Below are 19539 nucleotides of genomic sequence, written 5' to 3'. Positions count from 1 at the left end.
CTTAAGTGCTGTGAGGACATCATGTTGGAGGCTTAATGGATTTTTTTTACAACACTCAAAAAGAATTAAAATAGAATTTAATACTTCCTATATTTCGTCCTAGTCACTAGGACATCTACGGGGATTACAAAAATAATTAATGTAACATGCACACACAAATCTTACAATACTAAGCCCAACCACGTGGGTGACACTAAAGTCCTATCTAGGTGGAGCACCCTCTAAGGGCAGTAGTAGGTGGCCTGGAATGTAAGGTGGGACCTCTGGTGATGAGTGTTTCCCAAATCTTCGGAAGCTTAATGCAACCGTATTTATTAAGATTTGGTTGGTTTCTGAGAGCTGCTGCTGCTTCTAAGAAAAGTCTCTCTTTCTTGAATTTTCTGTGGTGGAGCATGGTGGTTTTCTTACATGATACTCTGTGGGTGGTGTCCAAAACACGGTCAGCCAAGCCTGAATGGCCATAGTTATGTTTACATATGTAAGACTTGTGTTCCTCCAGGCGGATGGATGCTGATCTGCCTGTCTGTCCAAAGTACGCCAGCTTACAGGAGCAAGGTGCTTTGCAAACTCCAGGCAGCGAGAGAGGAGGGAGTTGATCTTTCGTAGAACGGATAAGGGTAGCAAGTTTGCGGTAGGGCTTATATGCTGTGTGTGTAGGTTGTACTTTTTTAGTAACTTGGCTATTTTATCAGATGTGCCACAGATGTAGGGTATGGTGATGGAATTTTTAAAATCTTGTTGACGAGAAGGACGGGGAATGGGGGAAGAACTGATTATTTTTTTGATACTGTGTTCACTGTAGCCATTGTTGTGTATGTGGTTAAGCTCAGTAGTAAGGGCGGTTCCACTGGAACAAAGATTGTGGGCTCTCTTAGTTTTGATGATGCCATATTGTTGTGAGGGGTGGTGGTGGGAGAGTTTGTAAATGTATCTTCCTGTGTGTGTGGGTTTTCTGTATACAGTGAAGGCAAGTGTATCATTAGGCAGGCGTGTGACTAAGGTGTATAGGAAGGGTAAACAGTTATTCTTTTCCTTTTCCATAGTAAACTGGATTCTTGGATGTAGGCTATTAAGGTGACTGAGGAAGGAGTCTAACGTGTCTGGGCCATGAGGCCAAATAGAGAATAATGCAGACATATTGCCAAATAGAGAACACATCATCTACATATCTTAGCCAGATAGAAGGTTTGAGTGGGGCTGAGTCTATGGCTCGTTTTTCAAAATCTTCCATATAGAAATTGGCAAGGGGGGTGAGAGGGGGGGGACCCATGGCGGTTCCCTCTATCTGCTTGTAGATTTTGTTCTTCCAAGAGAAATACCCACAGTTAATGGCAAAGGAAAAGAGATCTAAGATGTCAGAGGGAAAAACGTTTTCTAAGAGAGATAAGGTGTCATTTAAGGGAATATTGGTAAACAAAGAGGAGATATCAAAGCTTACCAATATGTCTGCATTATTCAAGATTAAATTTTCTGTGAGGGCTTTAAAATGGGTCGAGTTTTTTATATAGGAAGTGGACCTTCCGGTTAGGGGGGGTCAGAGAGTTGGCCAGCTGTTTAGACAGTCTGTAGCAAGGTGCATTGCTGGCATCTACTATAAGTCTGAGTGGGGAACTGGGTTTGTGGATTTTTGGTAAACCATATATTTGGGGGGGGGGACGGGAGCGGAAAGGTTTAAGTTTTTTCGTGACATCAGGGGGCCAGGAGGTTACTTTTTTAAGTAAGATTTTTAATTTCTTAACCTGTATTTTTGTGGGGTCGTGTTCTAGCGGGATGTAGGTAGCGTGATTGTGGAGGATAATGTTCATTTTATGATTGTATTCACTGGTATAAGAACGACTGTGGCATTACCCTTATCCGCTCTGGCGATTACGATACTTTTTTCTTTGCGTAGTTTCAGGAGAGCCATGCATTGGGCATACGATAAGTTGCTTTTTTTGGAGGTGAAGAATGAGCGAGGATGTTGGCTACATCAAGCCTGATGTTGTTGGCTATCTCCGACAGTAAGCGACCGATCCCCCATTCGATGTTAACCATAACATCGAGCACCGGCACTTCCTTCAGAGCGATGGCAAAATTACAGCCGAGGCAAAGGGCGCTGACAGCATCGTCATTGAGCCTTTTGGAAGAGAGGTTTACTACTGTCTGGAGTGGTTGAATTTGTGGTTGTGGTTTATTTTTAACCAGGTTGCTATATTTCTTGACGTGTTTATTTTTTATTTTTTGAAATTCTCTCTGTGCGGAGAGAGGAAAAAGGATATACCTTTTTCCTCACTCACAGTCAGTCTCTTCTCCTCATCATCCACTGCTATGAAGTCTCCATTATGTCATATTCATAAGGATGAAGGATCTTTATTATTATTATCACTCCTCTTTTGTTACTTCTATAATGCTTTTCTTTTTCTGTGTATTGCATGCTTAATCTTTTTATCTATCCATTTCATGCCTATCTTATTTAACTTTCTGACCTTTTGAATACATTTAGATTCATTTGGAATACAGGCAGCATTGATCTCCTTTACACCCAACTCCTCATTCCATGCTACAGCTGCAAGCTGTCTCCTGAGTTTCTCATAATCACTAGCCTTGTAGTTCCACATATACTCTTTCTTCACTAGATAATCGCTTCATGGTCACTATCACCAACTGGAGTGGAGGGAGATTTGACACCTCATTTATTATTATTATTATTATTATGATGATTCAGTCCTCCATGGAGTCAAAAGACTCACCGTGGGAGGCCCATCCTTGAAAACCAGAGTCTATCACACCTCCTTGAACTCATTGACTGTTTACACTCTCACCACTCTATCGGGCAATGTATTCCATGGGTCAACCACCCTCCATGCAAAGAAACCACTCCTCACCCTCTTGCTCACAACTTCCTTTCGTAACTTCCAGGGATGGCCCCCTTGTCCTCACTCTTTCCCTCTGTTCCACCAAGCGAAAGAACTCCCCACTGTCAACCTGTAACCACCTCTCAACAGTTTAAGTCTCAATCATATTACCTCTCCTTCTTCTATCCACTAAACTCTGTAGTCCATATTCTCTCAGCCTGTCTTTATAACTAATACTGTATGGTCCAGATACCACCTTTGTTATCTGCCTCTGCACCCTTTCCACAATTAATTTATCCTTTTCAAATTCTGGGGACCAAATTTGAGAACAATACTCCAAATGTGGTCTGATCAGGGCTTTATACTTTCATCTTTTAATGACAACTCTTATCTCTGCAGGTTAGCATCCTTCTCAGTATTGCAGCAATCCTCTGGGTTACCTTCACCACCTTTGCGATATGTTCCTATCAGTCATCATCCCCAGATCCCTTGTCTCTCCTCCAATATAGTTCCTCTGACAGAGTATGCAGCCTCCCTCAATGTATCCCAAACTTCAAGACTTTACATTTTGCTGTATTAATTAAACTGATTTACCCATTCATTTGCCCATTTGTTCAGTTTATTCAAATCCTCTTGCAGGGCCACCACATCTGCACTATTACTAATAACCCTTCCAAGCTTCACATCATCTGCAAAACAACTGAACATCCACTTGCAATCCACTGACAATATCATTGATATGCAGGCTAAACAATATAGGTCCCAGTACTGAGTCCTGTGGGATCCTACTTGTAACCTTCTGCTTCCTTGATATTGCCCCATACACAACTCTCTGATTTCTATCAGATAGCCAATCCTGAATCCAGTTCACTAACCTGATGTCTAAACCCATGTGCTGCAGTTTAAATATCAGCTTATCATGTGGTACCCTGTCAAATGCCTTTTTTTTAAATGGATTTTTTACAACACTCAAAAAGAATTAAAATAGAATTTAATACTTCCTATATTTCATCCTAGTCACTAGGACATCTATGGGGATTACAAAAACAATTAATGTAACATGCACACACAAATCTTACAATACTAAGCCCAACCACGTGGGTGACACTAAAGTCCTATCTAGGTGGAGTGCCCTCTAAGGGCGGTAGTAGGTGGCCTGGAATGTAAGGTGGGGGAGTATTAATATAGGAAGTATATAGGAGTACTAATATAGGAAGTATTAAATTCTATTTTAATTCATTTTGAGTGTTGTAAAAAATCCATTAAGCCTCCAACATGATGTCCTCACAGCACTTAAGCCTCTACACACGAATTCTAATCATTCATGGAGAAGATTTAGCACGCAAATCCAAGCAATATGGTAAGTCAAAACTATGACTATCTAGGCAACTAAATAGGCTGGCCTTTCTAAAAAGATGTCAGGATACAAGAGTGATACCGAACTGCATTAAAATGAAGATCAATTTCCATTCCAAAAAAGCACTCCGTATATATAACCGTGCCAGCCTGGGATTACTACGCAAGCAAATCGCCTCTACTCATGCCACCCTCTCAGTGACGAATGGGAACCTGATATTAATAATTACTAAATAAAGAGCCAAAAGGCTTAATTTCAGTGATGTAAAATTACGTGAGCAAAGCAGATATTAAATTCAACGTTATTTCAAAGCTAAATGTTCGTAGAAATTATGAGTTTCTAGTCCTTTGAGAGGAAGCCTTTTGGCTCATTATTTGGTAATTGCTTTTATGCACCCAACCAAGAGTTCACTTATGAAAAATACATTTCTCTGACACTTTGATTTCCTTAGTACTGAATCAGAGTTTTTGCTCTCTTAAGGGTTCTGCCTGGTCTCTGAAGAGAATCAACCAGTTCAAAACAGCTGTCAGGCCAATGAAACCTTTATCAAATGGATTAATAAAAGATGAATATATGGACTCTTGGGCAATGCTCGTGTCTTCTAAGTAGTCCAAGCGAAGGCAACTTGGAGATGCTGAAGATTGTATTCTTGTAAATTCTCAAGTCAACTTACAAACTTTCATGGTTTCTACAAACATTCAGTTTTGAAATAATTGGATTTAATATTGATATTAATAAGGCTGTGGGACTTGATGATGATGATATAACACAATGTGTTTTAAAGAAATGTGCCAGGGAATGGACATTTTCTTTGACATTGTTTAATATGAATCTTACTGGGACAAGTTCCAAAGGAGTAGAAGGAATGCAAGGTTGTACTGCTTCATAAAGGCGATGACAAAATTCAAGCATCAAATAATAGGCCAAACTGTGTGTCAGGTGTTGTGGTTAAAGTGTTATAGAGGCTGGTGTGAATCAGTATTCAAAACTGGGTTGACAACAATGGTATTATCTTTGATGGACAGCATGGATTTACTAAAAGGATGTCGTGTTTTAATAATCTACTTACTCGTTACAATAAGGTGACAACTGCATTGGATGACATAGGTGGATATACAATAATATATAGTACACCCACAGATTCGAGACCCTTCAACACTTCTGCGCATGTCACAAAAAGGAAAATCCATTCCGATAATAGGGTAATCAATCCGTCTTCTGGGATGAGTTTGTTTATTATTACAGGTTGGAAAATTTAGCTTTTCTTTTACGAGCATTGTAGTTTTTAAACTAATACAGTGACAGACAAGAAAGCACATGATTTCGCATGTTGGCGACCAATTTGTACATCCTTCATTTCTTTCTCCCCTTCAGTATAAATCGACTATTCTTGGCAGAAAGCCAAGCAGAGCTCTACAAAGTGTGGCCATAGTATACTTAGATTTTGGAAAGATAGCTTACCATATGATAAGTTGATAGTCAAACTAGAGCGGATGGGGTAGGATATTAGACTAATATATTGGACTGGAGACAGGCTATCTGATAGATGTCAGCAACTTGTGTATGGTGGAGCAATATTGCAGAAGAGGAAAGTCACTAGTGCTGTGCCTCAGGACTGTTTTAGGGCCATTGCTGTTTAATCTGTATGTCAATGATATTGAGAAAGATTTGAATAGGGATGTACAGCTGTTTGCAGATGATGGAAAGCTGGGAAAAACTATGAGGAGTAAAATACATGTTGTGGCCTTACAATAAAACTTGAATAAACAGTGAATTGTCACAAGAGTGGGAATTCAAGTTCAATGTTGCGAAATAGAAGGTTTTAAAATTTGGAAAACAAAGATGAGATGTAGACTTTGCTATTGGTGGAGACATATTGTTGGAGGTGGAGAAAATAAGGGATCTCAGAGTGATGGTGGATAAAGATCTAAAATTTAGCAGACATATTGCCAAAATTGTGTGAACAACACAATGATGGGAAGAACACTGACTTGTAGTAGTAAAGAGATTCTGGTTTCATTGTAGAAGGCTTTGATTAGGCCACATAAGGACTACTGTGCACAGATTTGGTCACCTGGTTTTAAAAAGGATGAAAAGATGCTGGAGAGAATCCAGAAGTGATTGGCCAAAATAGTTTCTGATCTCTGGAATGTTGAATATGAAGAAAGTTTGAGACGAGGCAATTTATAGTCTAATGGATAGGAGTGATATGATAGAGACATACAAGTTGGCAACAGGTTGTTATAGGATTAACAGTGAAAAGGTTTTTCATAAAATGGTGGGAGACTGGATGAGAACAAAAGATCATTCCTGGAAGCTGTATAAGGATGGTGTGTGCAAGGGGGGAAGAAGCAGGTTTTTGCATGGAGAGTTGTTAATAATTTCCATGCATTGTCTGCAGAGAATTTTAATGTGTATAAGGCACCATATAATGAATTATGTGTATGACAAATGGAACTTCTAGACGAGTTTGACTGTGGGGGGGGGTCTTAGGATGATGATAATAATAATAATAATATTCAAAAGTAAGTAAAGATTGTTACGATGAAATATAAACTTACTTGAATAAACGGATATAAATCAAAATGTTCTGCATAGTCTTCTAGATATTTCAAAACTTCGGTATGATGAATGAAAGATTTTTCATATTTTTCACTGAAAGGAAAGTCTGGATAGGCCATCACTTCTTTGGGAAGATTAGTTCTAAAAAGAACAATGCAAAAGTATAATACACAAATATTAACTCATGATACTTTAAATGTTAGCTTATGCTATTTTTAAATGTATTATTATTATTATTATATGATACCTCTATAGCTGAGGAACACATGGAAGTGTCATGTAGGACAACTCTAAACTACAAACACTATTTGATCCATCATCTATCACCTGCTACATACAATATTATTATTATTACCCAAGACCTCATGGAGTCAAAGACTCATCTGGGAGGTCCTTTTATCACACACATCTCATCATACCGTGTCTTAAACACACTCAAACTCCTTGCAGACACCACAATATATATATTACAATAAACTATAGTCTAGCTCCACAATTCAAGTGCAGTCAAGTAAAGGGGAGGGGAATCTTTAATGAAGAAAAGTTCACATTAAAAAAGGAGAAACCAATTCTTTAGGTTGTTCTTATAAATTAATATGGAAAGAACTGTGCTATAGGAACATAATAATGAAGTCGCATGACAGCATTATTAAATGAATGGAGCAAAACTGCATCAGAAAAATGATAAACACATTTTAATTGCATATGATATAATGATAAGAAAAAAGAAGAAGAAGAAAAAAAAGTGAAGATTAGTCTATAGTTAGGACCAGTGCTTAACACTATAGGTGCTGATACTCTTTGTTTAGTATACTAGAGTAAATATGTAAAAAAATTACCATTTACCAAGTACCATATGTCAAAATGTCACTGTTAATATAAAGGTGCTGTGGTACACTATACCATTGAGTACTACCCCAAAAATACTGGTTAGGATTAATACCAAGAGTAAGTCAATTTTTAGCTGCTATTATAAAAACGGGATTTCTATGGAGTAAGAACACTCCTCATTGCTGATTGTTTACACCTAAATGCTACAATTCCATGATTAGTCTTCAGGATCCCATGGTAACTTGCATGTGGTACTAATACTGTATCATGCCACAGCTGTTTTACATTTAATCACCGAGTAGACCTTCATGACACTCTCAGGAAATGTACCCTATTCATTACACTCTATAAACTGCAAATCCCTATCTTTCTCACCACAATGTTATACAACTTTGTTGGAAGCTGTGTCATAACAAAATGAATTGTATGAGGTGGCAAGGAGAATATGCTCAGAAAGAAGAAAGCAAATGCTATAAAGGGATAAAAATAGTGTGCTGCTAAGTGAAGAGGACAAGATGTTAAAAGATTGAGAGAGAGCACTTTGAGGAGATTTAAATGGAGAAAACAATATAACTGACATAATAATAATTTCAGTAATGTATACAAACCTCCTATAAGTATAGATTTAATATTACATTATAACCAATATCTAAAAACAAAATAATGAATGTAACAAAAAAAAATGAAAAACAGGACATCATATGGCAATGATAACATATCAATATAAATACTTAGAACAACTTTAAAAAAAAATTTGCTGCTGAGAAATTGCAAATAATCTTTAATAATATCATAGAGACTGAAAATATACCCAAACAATGACTACCATAATTTCAAAGAAAGAAGATCTCACAAAATGTGAAAATTTGGAGGGGAATTAGTCTACTGTCAATACCTACAAAAATTTTCTCTAAAATTTTGATAAATAGAATTAAAAGTGAGATTGAAAACATATTTACGGCATAGGCACATTGGTTTAAGAACAGATGGATAGAGGATACATCACATTTTTACTTGAAGGAATGTCACTAAACAAAACATAGAATTTTGAGCCACCTTACATCTAACTTTTTTCGATTTTTCAAAAGCTTTTGAGAGTACTGATACAGAGACAATATGGGTAATTATTAGAAGCTATCAAATTCCTGAAAATATGTGAGAATAATAAAAAAATGTCTAAAAAAAATAAAAAGTTATGTTATTGCACAGCAAGCAACATCAGAAGGGGGGGGGGTTGAGATAAGGACTGGGGACTACTTTTGAAACCCTTCAGAGACATGGAATTAACAAAGAAACAGAAAGCTAAATTAAATAGTTTTGAAATAAAGTGTTTGCATGATATATTAAAAATATTTTGAGCTTCAACATACACTAAACAGACAAAACATTAGAGATACCTACCAAATAGCATGTCGGCCCTCCTCCTCCTGTAGCACAAACATTAGCCTGTACTCTCCAAGGCATAGATTCCACCAGATGCCAGAAGATTGCCAATAATTCCAGCCACGCCTGTTGCAGCATTGTCCACAACTGCACCATAGATGTCAGTCCCAGATACATGGATCTGATGTCACGTTCTACAGCATTCCAGAGAAATTTGATCGGATTAAAATCCAAGGACCTTGGGGGCCACTGAATGGTCCCAAACTCAGATGAGTGCTCCTCGAGCCATGCCTGGGTGGATGCAGCCTGGTGGAGCAGTGCATTAATGCTAAAACAGACCATCAGTTGTTGGTTGTACGAAGGCTGTGAAAGCGTGTAGATAATCAACCAGCACATTCTGATAGCTTGCAGCATTTAAGGACGTCTCCAGACACACTAACGCAGTGGTCTCCAAAGTGGGGTACGCGAGTCAATACGCAGGGGTACGTCAAAAAAAGTTTTATATTGATAGGAAAAAAATTAAGTAATTAATTAAAGATAAAGAATATTACTTTCTTTCATCAATTAAACATATATCTAATATAGACAAAGACGTTATAAAGATCCTGTAAACTTAAATTTGCGAGTAGCGCACATTGGGCGACTTTGCACACATAATTGTCTGTGGCAAAGCTGTCATGTTTTTTAAAACTAGGTAGTAAATCTCTTACTTCTTATCATTGCCATTGTTTGTAGAGCATCCTAGTGTTGACAAGCCCAACTAGAGAAGGAAAATTGCTTTGTTATCCTGCTATCTACAGATGACAATACAGTTGTATTAATTATTTGACTATTAGTAGTAAGTTTAACGATTTTTTAGTATATATTGTTTCTGGGCAATTCCAATGCCCTTTTTGTGCTTACTTTTATGTTTACACTAGAAATAGTGAATTAATATTAATATTATAATAAATTAATTGACATTAGATACAACACAACTTTGAAAAACGAATTTCAACAGAAATCTCTTCACAATTGGTGGATGGAACTGAAGTCCGAGTATAGCAATTTAGTAAACACAACAAGTGATGCACTCCTACCGTTTGGTTCTACTTATTTATGGGGAGTATCATTTTCTGCAATGACAGGTATTAAAACCAAATACTGAAATAAATTAAACTTGGAACTAGACCTTCGTATCACAGTATCAGAAGCCATCAAACTAGAATTTCAAGAAATTATGAAAGAAATGCAAGGCCATTGTTCACATTAAATATTGTAATAAATATGTTTGTAAGCTGTTAATAATAAAAATAATGTGTAAAAATATCTAGCTTTTTTTAATTATTATATGATGATGCAAGGCATATTTCCTCTTTATAATACTTATTACAATATATTTTTGCTCAATCAATTGGGGGTATGCGCTATTTATTTTTTCTGTCTTGGGGGTATGTGATCAAAAAAGTTTGGAGACCACTGTACTAAGGGACCTAATGTGCAACAATAAAAGGCTCCCCGAACCATCACAAAGCCACCACCACCACCTTAAACAGAACTGACCAGGCATGATGGAGCCATGCTTCATACTATCAATGCCACATCCTCCTGTCAGCTTGGTACAACTGATAATGGGATTCATCAGACTACATGACTTTAATCCACTCTGCAGTGGGCCAGTTTGATGTCCTAACACCAGGCGAGGTGCAATGCCCAATGAAGAGCTGTCAACAGTGGTACACAATTAGAGCATCAGCTCCATAGCCCATGGTATGTAGGGTACACTGTACCATTTGCTTGCTGAGGCTGCTTCAGTGGCATAGCTAGGGGGGCGATCTGTCCTGGGCGGCACTTTGAACCTTTTTGACCTTTTACAGTTTATTCTAAAATACAGTCTCAAGAACTCATTTCCAAATATTGTAATACTACTGCGAATTTTCCTCACAATTGCTGTAAGTGTTGCTAGTTGTGAGGAGTTTTTCTAAATAAAATAGATTAAGAATTACCTAGGTTACTATGAAATAGACTTCACCATTGTCATCGATGATTTTACTAACAGAAAAGCAAGAAAAATAACATTTTAGAATGTTGAAGTTAAAGTTTTACTTCAAAAATAAACACAGTGTTTTAATTTATTTCCCTATACGTTGTTTTGCCTTTTTGTAGTATTTTAATGAAGACCAATCTACCTGTCTGGTATAAAAGGGACACTTTTTGGTTTTGTTTTGTTTTTTCCAGAAATCTGGGTTCTGTCACATACAAAAATTCATACTGAGATATTGATGTACCACACTATCACTTGAAGTAGATTTATATGGTGTGGAGCAGTCACACAAACCAGACTGGTTTATGGGGAGTTGTCTTCCATAAGTTCTGGGACACTGCATAGGGATTCCATTCAATAATAATAAATCTATCTTCCACTAATTATTTTAACTATCTTAATTTTTTTTTAAACATGTCGTACTACTGTTTAGAATTCTTAGTTTTATTATTATTATATTATCATATAGCCTTATTATTATTATGAATTAACACTTGCTAATTGTTATAATGTTAATTTATGTACATCTAATGATAATGCTCATATTTTAATAAGTTTGCAAATAAAAAACATATATATCCATATTGTCATATATATGTTCTCTATATGTTAGTAAGTTTGCAAATAAAAAGTATACCTGAGATTTCTGTACATACTTGAATGAACTGGAATTCCATTTTTATCTTTACCGGTATCATCTGTATATCTCCACGTACCACCAACAGCATCCAGTTGCTCGTATACAACAAAATTATATTGATCACGTCGATCAGAAAGATGACGCGCTACACATAATCCTGCTGCACCTGCTCCTATCACGGTAACTTTCATCGGCTCCTGCGCCATGCTGTTCTGAAGTAGAAAGATGCAGCTGTAATTAATTTTATCGAAACTGGGTCGCAGCAATCACCTTTAAATTGGATGGCGTAATTTTTAATAATGCACTTATTCCAAACGTCAACAAACTCGGATAATTACATCAAATTTGGTCATCTTTAAAACGAAGTCTGAAAAGTAAATGAGATATACAACCATAAAATAAGATAAAGTATATTCATAAAGAGAAAATTCGTGATATAATGATAAGCTACTTATAAAATTGCTGTTGTTTCAAGACAAAATCTTGGTGCTTAAAGGTACTACACTCTTGTCCATTGGATGGACAAGAGTGTAGTGTAAATTAAAGTTCAAGTTAGTTTTTATTTACTTTGGTATTGTTGGATTTGAATTGTGAAGAATCTGTGTAGCTCAGTGAAAGAGGAAGTGGCGCTGTTGACGCCTGTGTAGCTTAGTGCTCCTATGGCAAGCGAAATCGTTCACGCTTATTTAGGATTATCCGCGCCGTCACGCTTAAGTAAGCCAACGGAATACTGGGATCACCGGTCCATGGAGATCTAGCACCAAATATCTAGGCATTCAACTTGATAACCATTTAAACTTTAACTTCCCCATAGTTTATGCATGCAAAAAAGCAAACTCTGCAATTGCGCAACTCTATTCTCTCCTCAATAGAGGAAGTCAAGTCAGCACTGAAAACAAACTACGGATCTACAAAACAATTATCAGACCATCGTTAACTTACGGATCGCTGGCCTGGGGGGTCACACTTCCCCTACCAACATCAAAAAGCTACAAGTTATTCAAAACAAGCGCCTCCGTATGATTTTCAACGCTCCGTGGTTTGTCAGAAATGCTCTCTTACATCGTGATGCCGATATTCCAGATATTCCCACGTTTCTCCATAACAGTGCCACTGCTTATTTTGCCAATATCAGTTATCAGGGATCACCGGTCACTTCGCAGTCAGTGTGAAGGTCATACAAAAAAAATTCCTAGGGTCTTCAATGTGTAGAGTGTCATGGCGCATCACTCGCCCTTAAAGCTCATCTGTGGCGATGGAAGTCCGTCAGGTTCATTTGCTTTCAATAGCGAAGGTCAATCTAACAAGTAAAGTAATTTTGTATCCCGTTTATCGTCAAATCCAGAAAACATGAAAATGAGAAATAATAACGTTAAACCAACCCAGTTCAACCAACAGTAATGGTCAAGAGAATTTAGCAACGGTTAGTGGAACGAAATCGGTAATTAGTAATTTAGACCGTTTAAAATCATTAAACCTATCCTCGGACATAGACTGGTCAAGGACAGTTATTTTGAAATGTAACCCCCAAGTTTGGTCATTATACAGCCGAAGATATAATAAAAGGCTTGGAAAAGGAAATAAAAGGAAGTGACGTATGGCAGCTTGATCACTTGATGTATAATTATGTCTTTCTTCAGTGCTTCCCAAACTTATGGATGTAAATTATAATAATATAACGTATTATTATATAATACGTTATATTATTATAATATTTATTGTATTTATTTCAATACAATTTATATTAAAATTTTACGTTTGTAAGCTTTTTTTTTCTTATCAATACCTTTGAAATGAAACTTATGTGAATAAGCATATATTTATTAATATTCATTAAGCCCCGAAATACGCAGGAAGCAAAATTTGTGAACCAACACCGATGTGGATTTTTTTCATTAAAATAACAAAAAAAAAGAAATACTAAAAATTAAATACGTTTCTTTTAAGATTTAAAAAAAAATTAGTACTTAATCTTAAAACATTTAAAATTTGCTTTCATTATTTACGACCAAAACCGCAACAAAACTTGCGGCCCCCAAGGGGGTCGCACCGACAGTTTGGGAAGCGCTGCTTTAAACGATTGGCTGTTAAGGAAAGGTTCACGAATATGGGTGACATTAAAGTGAGAAACGGAACATTCCAAATTATTAACGTAAGCTCTCCTAGGAAAGTAGAAAGTATCGTGCACTGGATGCCAACGCACGTGCCAAATATATTGATTGCATTACATTTTGAAAAAGATGGTAAAATACAGTTTATAGACGCCACGATTAAAAATGATGATTGGGCACATGTTCTCAGCAATAAAAAGAAAGTTATTCTATAATTAAACGAAAGGGTAAAAATCGATGAAATTCTTTATATTATCCATGTAAAGAAGATAATCGAAATTGTGGTGATTCCAGGAAGACCACCTTTATGCTTTAGTGTAAGAAAATAGGTCATCTGAGAAGATGATGCGTGGAACCAAAATGCAAGAATTGCCTTCGTATCGGCCATATGACTGATAATTATACCCGAAGTACATATGCCTCTGTTTTAAGGAGGAAAGTGGATGATCGGGAAATGAATGAAATAGAACTGGAAGATGATGTGCAAGGTAAGCAAACAGCAATAAAGTCACAAACACAAAAAAAGAAATGAAATAACATAACTTTCTTTATCCTGAAAAGAATTCAGGATAAGAAAGTTATGTCATAGGAAGGCATTCAGACAAATTCTCATTCTCTGACAGAAATTACTGGAAAACCTGAAGAGAAAATTAAAGCAGAAGATGATAAAAAGTGTCTAGGTACACCATAAGATGATGCCCCAAAAGAACCTGAAACAACCACGAAAAATGAAGAAAGTATTAAAAAACAAAACAATAAAAAATACTTGGAAACAGAATCTGAACAAGAGATTGAAAAAATTAGAAAAACAGACGAAAGTATTAAAATACAAAACAGAAAAAAGCATAAATACGCTAGAAACAGAATCTGGACAGGAAATTGAAATAATTCAAATTGAGAAAAATAACGAAATAAAGGGTGTTCCTAAAACGACTGGTAACATGAAAATGCAAAGAGGAATAAAGTATACATCACCAGTGATAACGAGTGGCCTTTGTAACCCAAAACAGAAGGATGAAAATAAGTCACTCCAAATATCACAAAAGCAAGAAATTTAAAAAAAAAAAAAAGGCAGTGAAAAAAGAAATCCGTACGAATAATACTATAAATAACGCATCATGAAAGTTATGAGCCTGAATTTTAATGGGCTAAATCAGTGTTTCACAAAGTGTGGTACGCAAACCCCCGGGGGTACGCGAAAGGTCGTTAGGGGGTACGTGGCAATTGTCGGCTATGCATAATTAAAGGATTCGTTATATTTTTCAACAAACAGTGCAAAATTAGAGACAACCGGGATAAAACGGCATTAACTAATGAATCGCATCCCCTCTCCAACAGAAACTGCTGTATAGACCAAGCAAAATCATATGTTGCCGGTGGAACATATGGTTTTGCTTGACACCAACCCCGTCGTTAACGTGTTAAAACTAAGAAATATATAGTGAATGTGTTTCAGATATTATGGAATTCGGTTGAAGGGAATTAGCATTTCAACTGAACTGTTGAAATGCTAATCTCATTGGTTCGCGCGATCTTTTGTTAATACCGCATCAATCATATGCAGTTCTTCGTTGCTCTATGTATCTCAAGTCTTGTAAATTACTGGTAATTTTTGCTTGAAATAATGGGAAAGAAGATGACGCTATTTGGGTAGATGACTTTGACGATGTACACAAAGAAACTGTTCTCGATGCCAAAAGTAGTGATAGCCAGCAGGAGCTTCTTGGTAAGTTGCACCATTTTCAGTTTTTTTTTTCTGAAAACTTTAGTTTCCGAAAATTCCCGCACGTATCTCGCAACACGATTTTTTAGCTTAAATTTTGGGAAAAAAGTTAGAGTTATATTCGAGTAAATACAGTTTTTTTTTTAGCTTTCAAATTCTTATGTATGAATCATTGGTTAAAGATTGGATTTATAAAACCCCAAAAAGAGAGCAATATAGCAAATACAATAGTGGCAGCCGGTGAAAATTTTAAGTGTGGGTGTTGCATATACAAAAAAAAAAAAACTTTTTTTTCCTAATCAGCAACGAATTTATTAATAAATAAATTTACATATTAAAAATTGCTTTATTAAAAATATTTCATCCTCACCACGAACAAACACCAATAATAAAAGTTTCGTATGACAATGACAAGGCCTCGCCTACTCCCTATTAGGGAATAAAAGGCGTTTAGTTGATTTTTTTTTTTTAGCAATGACAAGTGCAAACGAATATCGGCGTTAGATCGCAGTGCATTTGTTTCCAGTAATGATAATTGAAAAAATATAATTCTTTTCATATTTTCAACAGTGACTCTCGTCATAATTCAGCCTTGTATCTATAATAAATAAATAATTATCTGTTATTTTAACAAAATAAAATAAGATTTACAAAAAATAGTTCACCATGAACACGCGCCAATAATAAATGTTCCATCTCTCACAGAAATAACGAGAGCAGGCATAAGATACACTGCCCAAGCGGCAGTATATCTAATGACGTAACGTGCAACGAACAGCAAACGAATATCGGTGTTTGATCGCAGTGCATTTGTTTCGTGTAACGATAATTGAAAAAATATAATTCTTTTCATATTTTCAACAGTGACACTCGTCATAATTCAGCCCTGTATCTATAATAAATAAATAATTATCTGTTATTTTAACAAAATAAAATAAGATTCACAAAAAATAGTTCACCAGGCACATGCACTAATAATAAACGTTTCATATCTCACAGAAATAAGGCGTGTAAGCTTACTAAAAATACACTGCCGTTTGAGCAGTTACAGTTGGGAATGACGTAACGTGCAATGACAAGAACAAACGAATATCAGCGTTAGATCGCAGTGCATTTGTTTCGTAATCTAAAGCATTAATCGAACAATTCCAGTTATTTACTATTCAGTCAATGTCAAAACATAAGCTGTAACCTCTAACATGTTGTACTGCATTTATATAATGTTGTAAGCATTGTTATTATTTATAAACACAAACAAAATTTAATGTTTTTCATTTTTTCCTGGGGTGCTGCAGTGTCGCAGTGCTTATGTATGGGCCGCCACTGAAATACAAGTAGCTGTAAGCAACAAGAAAACGTTGATATTGGATCTGGATCTGGATCAAATGAAATTGATGAGTGTGTCATCTGACATTTCTAGAGAACCAAAATTTAAAAATAAATCATATTTTTTGTTTACATTAACATATAAATTCAAATAAAATAGATATTTCATTTTAATTTAATAGTTTAAATTAATTTATTAATTTTAATTAATTAATTAAGTAATTAATTTTTAATTAATTAATTAGGAGGTACTTGGTAATAATGAAAATTTAAGAAGGGGTACGCGGATATCTGAAGTTGGAGAAACACTGGTCTAAATCATAAAGATATTCAAAATTTACTAGTAAACCAAATATTTAAATCTTTTCCATATATTATAATGCTACAAGAAACAAAAATTTGCTCTATAGAACCAGTACAAAATTTTGAAAAAAGAATGCCCATTATATCTTAATCCACGAATTTGCAAATAAAAGTAATAGTGATGGACTGATAACCAATAAAACCCAACCCGGGTTTTATTCATGCACCCATAAGGCATAAAGTATTAAAAATATATCTAGTAATAGAAAACAAAATATCCATATTTATTAATGTATATATGGACCAACAAAATCTGCCGGAAAAAAAAAACAAAAAAACATTGCCATAGTTTCTATTTATGATTACACAGAAAGCTGTGTAATCATAAATAGAAAAATCACCGCACCTATTCAAATCAACTGTTCCGTACGACAAGGATACCTTCTCTCTTTCTGTGTGTGTGTGTGTGTGTGTGTGTGTGTGTGTGTGTGTGTGTGTGTGTGTGTGTGTGTGTGTGTGTGTGTGTGTGTGTGTGTGTGTGTGTGTGTGTGTGTGTGTGTGTGTGTGTGTGTGTGTGTGTGTGTGTGTGTGTGTGTGTGTGTGTGTGTGTGTGTGTGTGTGTGTGTGTGACCTTCTTTGTATTGGCACTTGAACCACTAATTAGAGCAATAAACACAAATAAACAAATTCAAGGAACAAATATTCATTGAGAAAGCAACGCAAAATTGCTAGCTTATACCGATGACATAACACTCACTCTAGAAAATGAAATCTCAATGGAGAAAACAATGAGAATGAGAATACTGGACTCCTTTGCAAAGGCCTCAGCTTTTAGGATGAACGTGGCGAAGTCTTGCTGTTTGGTGGTCGGCGACTGGAAAAAGGAACCTAAAATACCGGCGGGAATGTTAAGAAAAAATTACTTGCCAGTATTAGGAATAAATATTGAAAGCCTACACATATATGTAGATCAACGGGAAGAGTTGTATGAAGCCATATTTCAAAAAATGATAAAAAAAATAGTAATATGCGAAATAATCGCCTTTTTTGTGAGCGGCAAAGTTAGGATTTGCAATATGTACTTTGCCGCTCGACTGTGGTACAAAATACATAACATTCCATACTATAGACAATGGGCAGATAAAATTCATAGGTTCCTTGCGACATACATATGGGGTTCACAATATGAACCAATGTACCATATAACAGAAGCTGGAAGTTTCGATCATATACACCTACAAACATTGATAATCAAAGCTATTAGCGAAGTAAAAGCACATAATACATAATAAATCATACCATGGATATGCGTTTCTATAAAAGTGCCTTCCTGACAAAGTCATCAGCTCTCTTCCTTCGATCAAAAAAAGCCCATCATGTGGCTGAAGGAGACTGGTTTTTAGAAGAAAATTACGGCATTGAGAAGGTACTACATACCAAATCAAGAGCAATATGCAAAGTTGAGAACAAAAAAGAGGAAAGATCGAACTAAACTCAATTTTAAACAACGTATTTCGTCTTTCAACAAGTTCGTTCTATAAAACATTTTCTTAAATTTCATCGTGTTTGTCAACCAAAATGTGGGTTGTGGCAAAAGGAATACCGTTGGATAGTCTTGCAATCTGTCGTTTCTGTAAAGAAACGCTTTACCACATGATGATTTATTGTAAAAAAGCAGAAGAAATCTGGTCTTGTGAAACAATGGATGCCACAGAATATCGAATAAGTGTGTGTGTGTGTGTGTGTGTGTGTGTGTGTGTGTGTGTGTGTGTGTGTGTGTGTGTGTGTGTGTGTGTGTGTGTGTGTGTGTGTGTGTGTGTGTGTGTGTGTGTGTGTGTGTGTGTGTGTGTGTGTGTGTGTGTGTGTGTGTGTGTGTGTGTGTGTGTGAGAGAGAGAGAGAGAGAGAGAGAGAGAGAGTATCAGTTAACAAGAAAATTTCTGGAACGCTAAGTGAACTTTAAGAAATCTGAACGTGCAATCAAATAATGGTGTGTTAAAAGAGCTAACAGTTAAATAGTTAATAACAGTAAAACAAAGGTATTAAGAGTTAAAACCTGAATAAACGAATAATGTAATTAGTGACATGTAACTATTCACTGTTAATGACTAAGACAAGTGAATTTACAAAATGAATTAGCTGTAACAAATAGTAATACTCTTAAGGAGATTAAAGCATATGTAAATATATGATGTATCTATTTATTCCACGTGGTTAGCCTGGTGACTGTGCGCTTCGCAGCCATACCTGGGGAAGGGAGTGTCCTAGGTTCGATTCCCGTCGGAGACGTGAAGAGCTGAAGGATCTTCCTCATCAAGCTAACAGTCTTGGGCATGGACAGCAGGGTTTTTTCCACCAGTATATCTGGGGGAAAATCATCCAGCAAGCAGGCAAACCGGCCCCTTGAACACACACACACGGATCTACAATCATAGGATATAGTACGGC

The 19539-nt window shown here is 36.1% G+C and overlaps 1 protein-coding gene across 2 annotated transcripts in view; it reads right to left on the bottom strand.

Moving 5' to 3' along the window:
• The window catches only part of LOC150096905 (uncharacterized), an 87261-nt gene that overhangs the window by 56397 nt on the left and 11325 nt on the right, over nt 1-19539 (bottom strand). The window contains exons 1-3 of one of the 2 annotated variants that reach the window (XM_090408418.1): nt 12198-12232; nt 11628-11997; nt 6753-6894 (exon numbers count right to left, since the gene is read on the bottom strand). In XM_090408418.1, the coding sequence (XP_090264544.1) occupies nt 6753-6894; nt 11628-11836 (351 nt within the window). In that variant the 5' untranslated portion in view covers nt 11837-11997; nt 12198-12232. Of the gene's footprint in view, nt 1-6752; nt 6895-11627; nt 11998-12197; nt 12233-19539 lie in introns of those variants that run through there. The other variant, XM_090408416.1, reaches the window with a different exon arrangement.

The sequence above is a fragment of the Typopeltis vanoorti genome, chromosome 18, assembly GCF_054136105.1.
Source record: "Typopeltis vanoorti isolate ZY-2024b chromosome 18, IOZ_Tvanoo_1.0, whole genome shotgun sequence".
Classification (NCBI taxonomy): domain Eukaryota; kingdom Metazoa; phylum Arthropoda; class Arachnida; order Uropygi; family Thelyphonidae; genus Typopeltis; species Typopeltis vanoorti.
The sequence above is the reverse complement of the archived record's forward strand: the minus strand, read 5'-3'. Positions and strand labels throughout refer to the sequence as shown.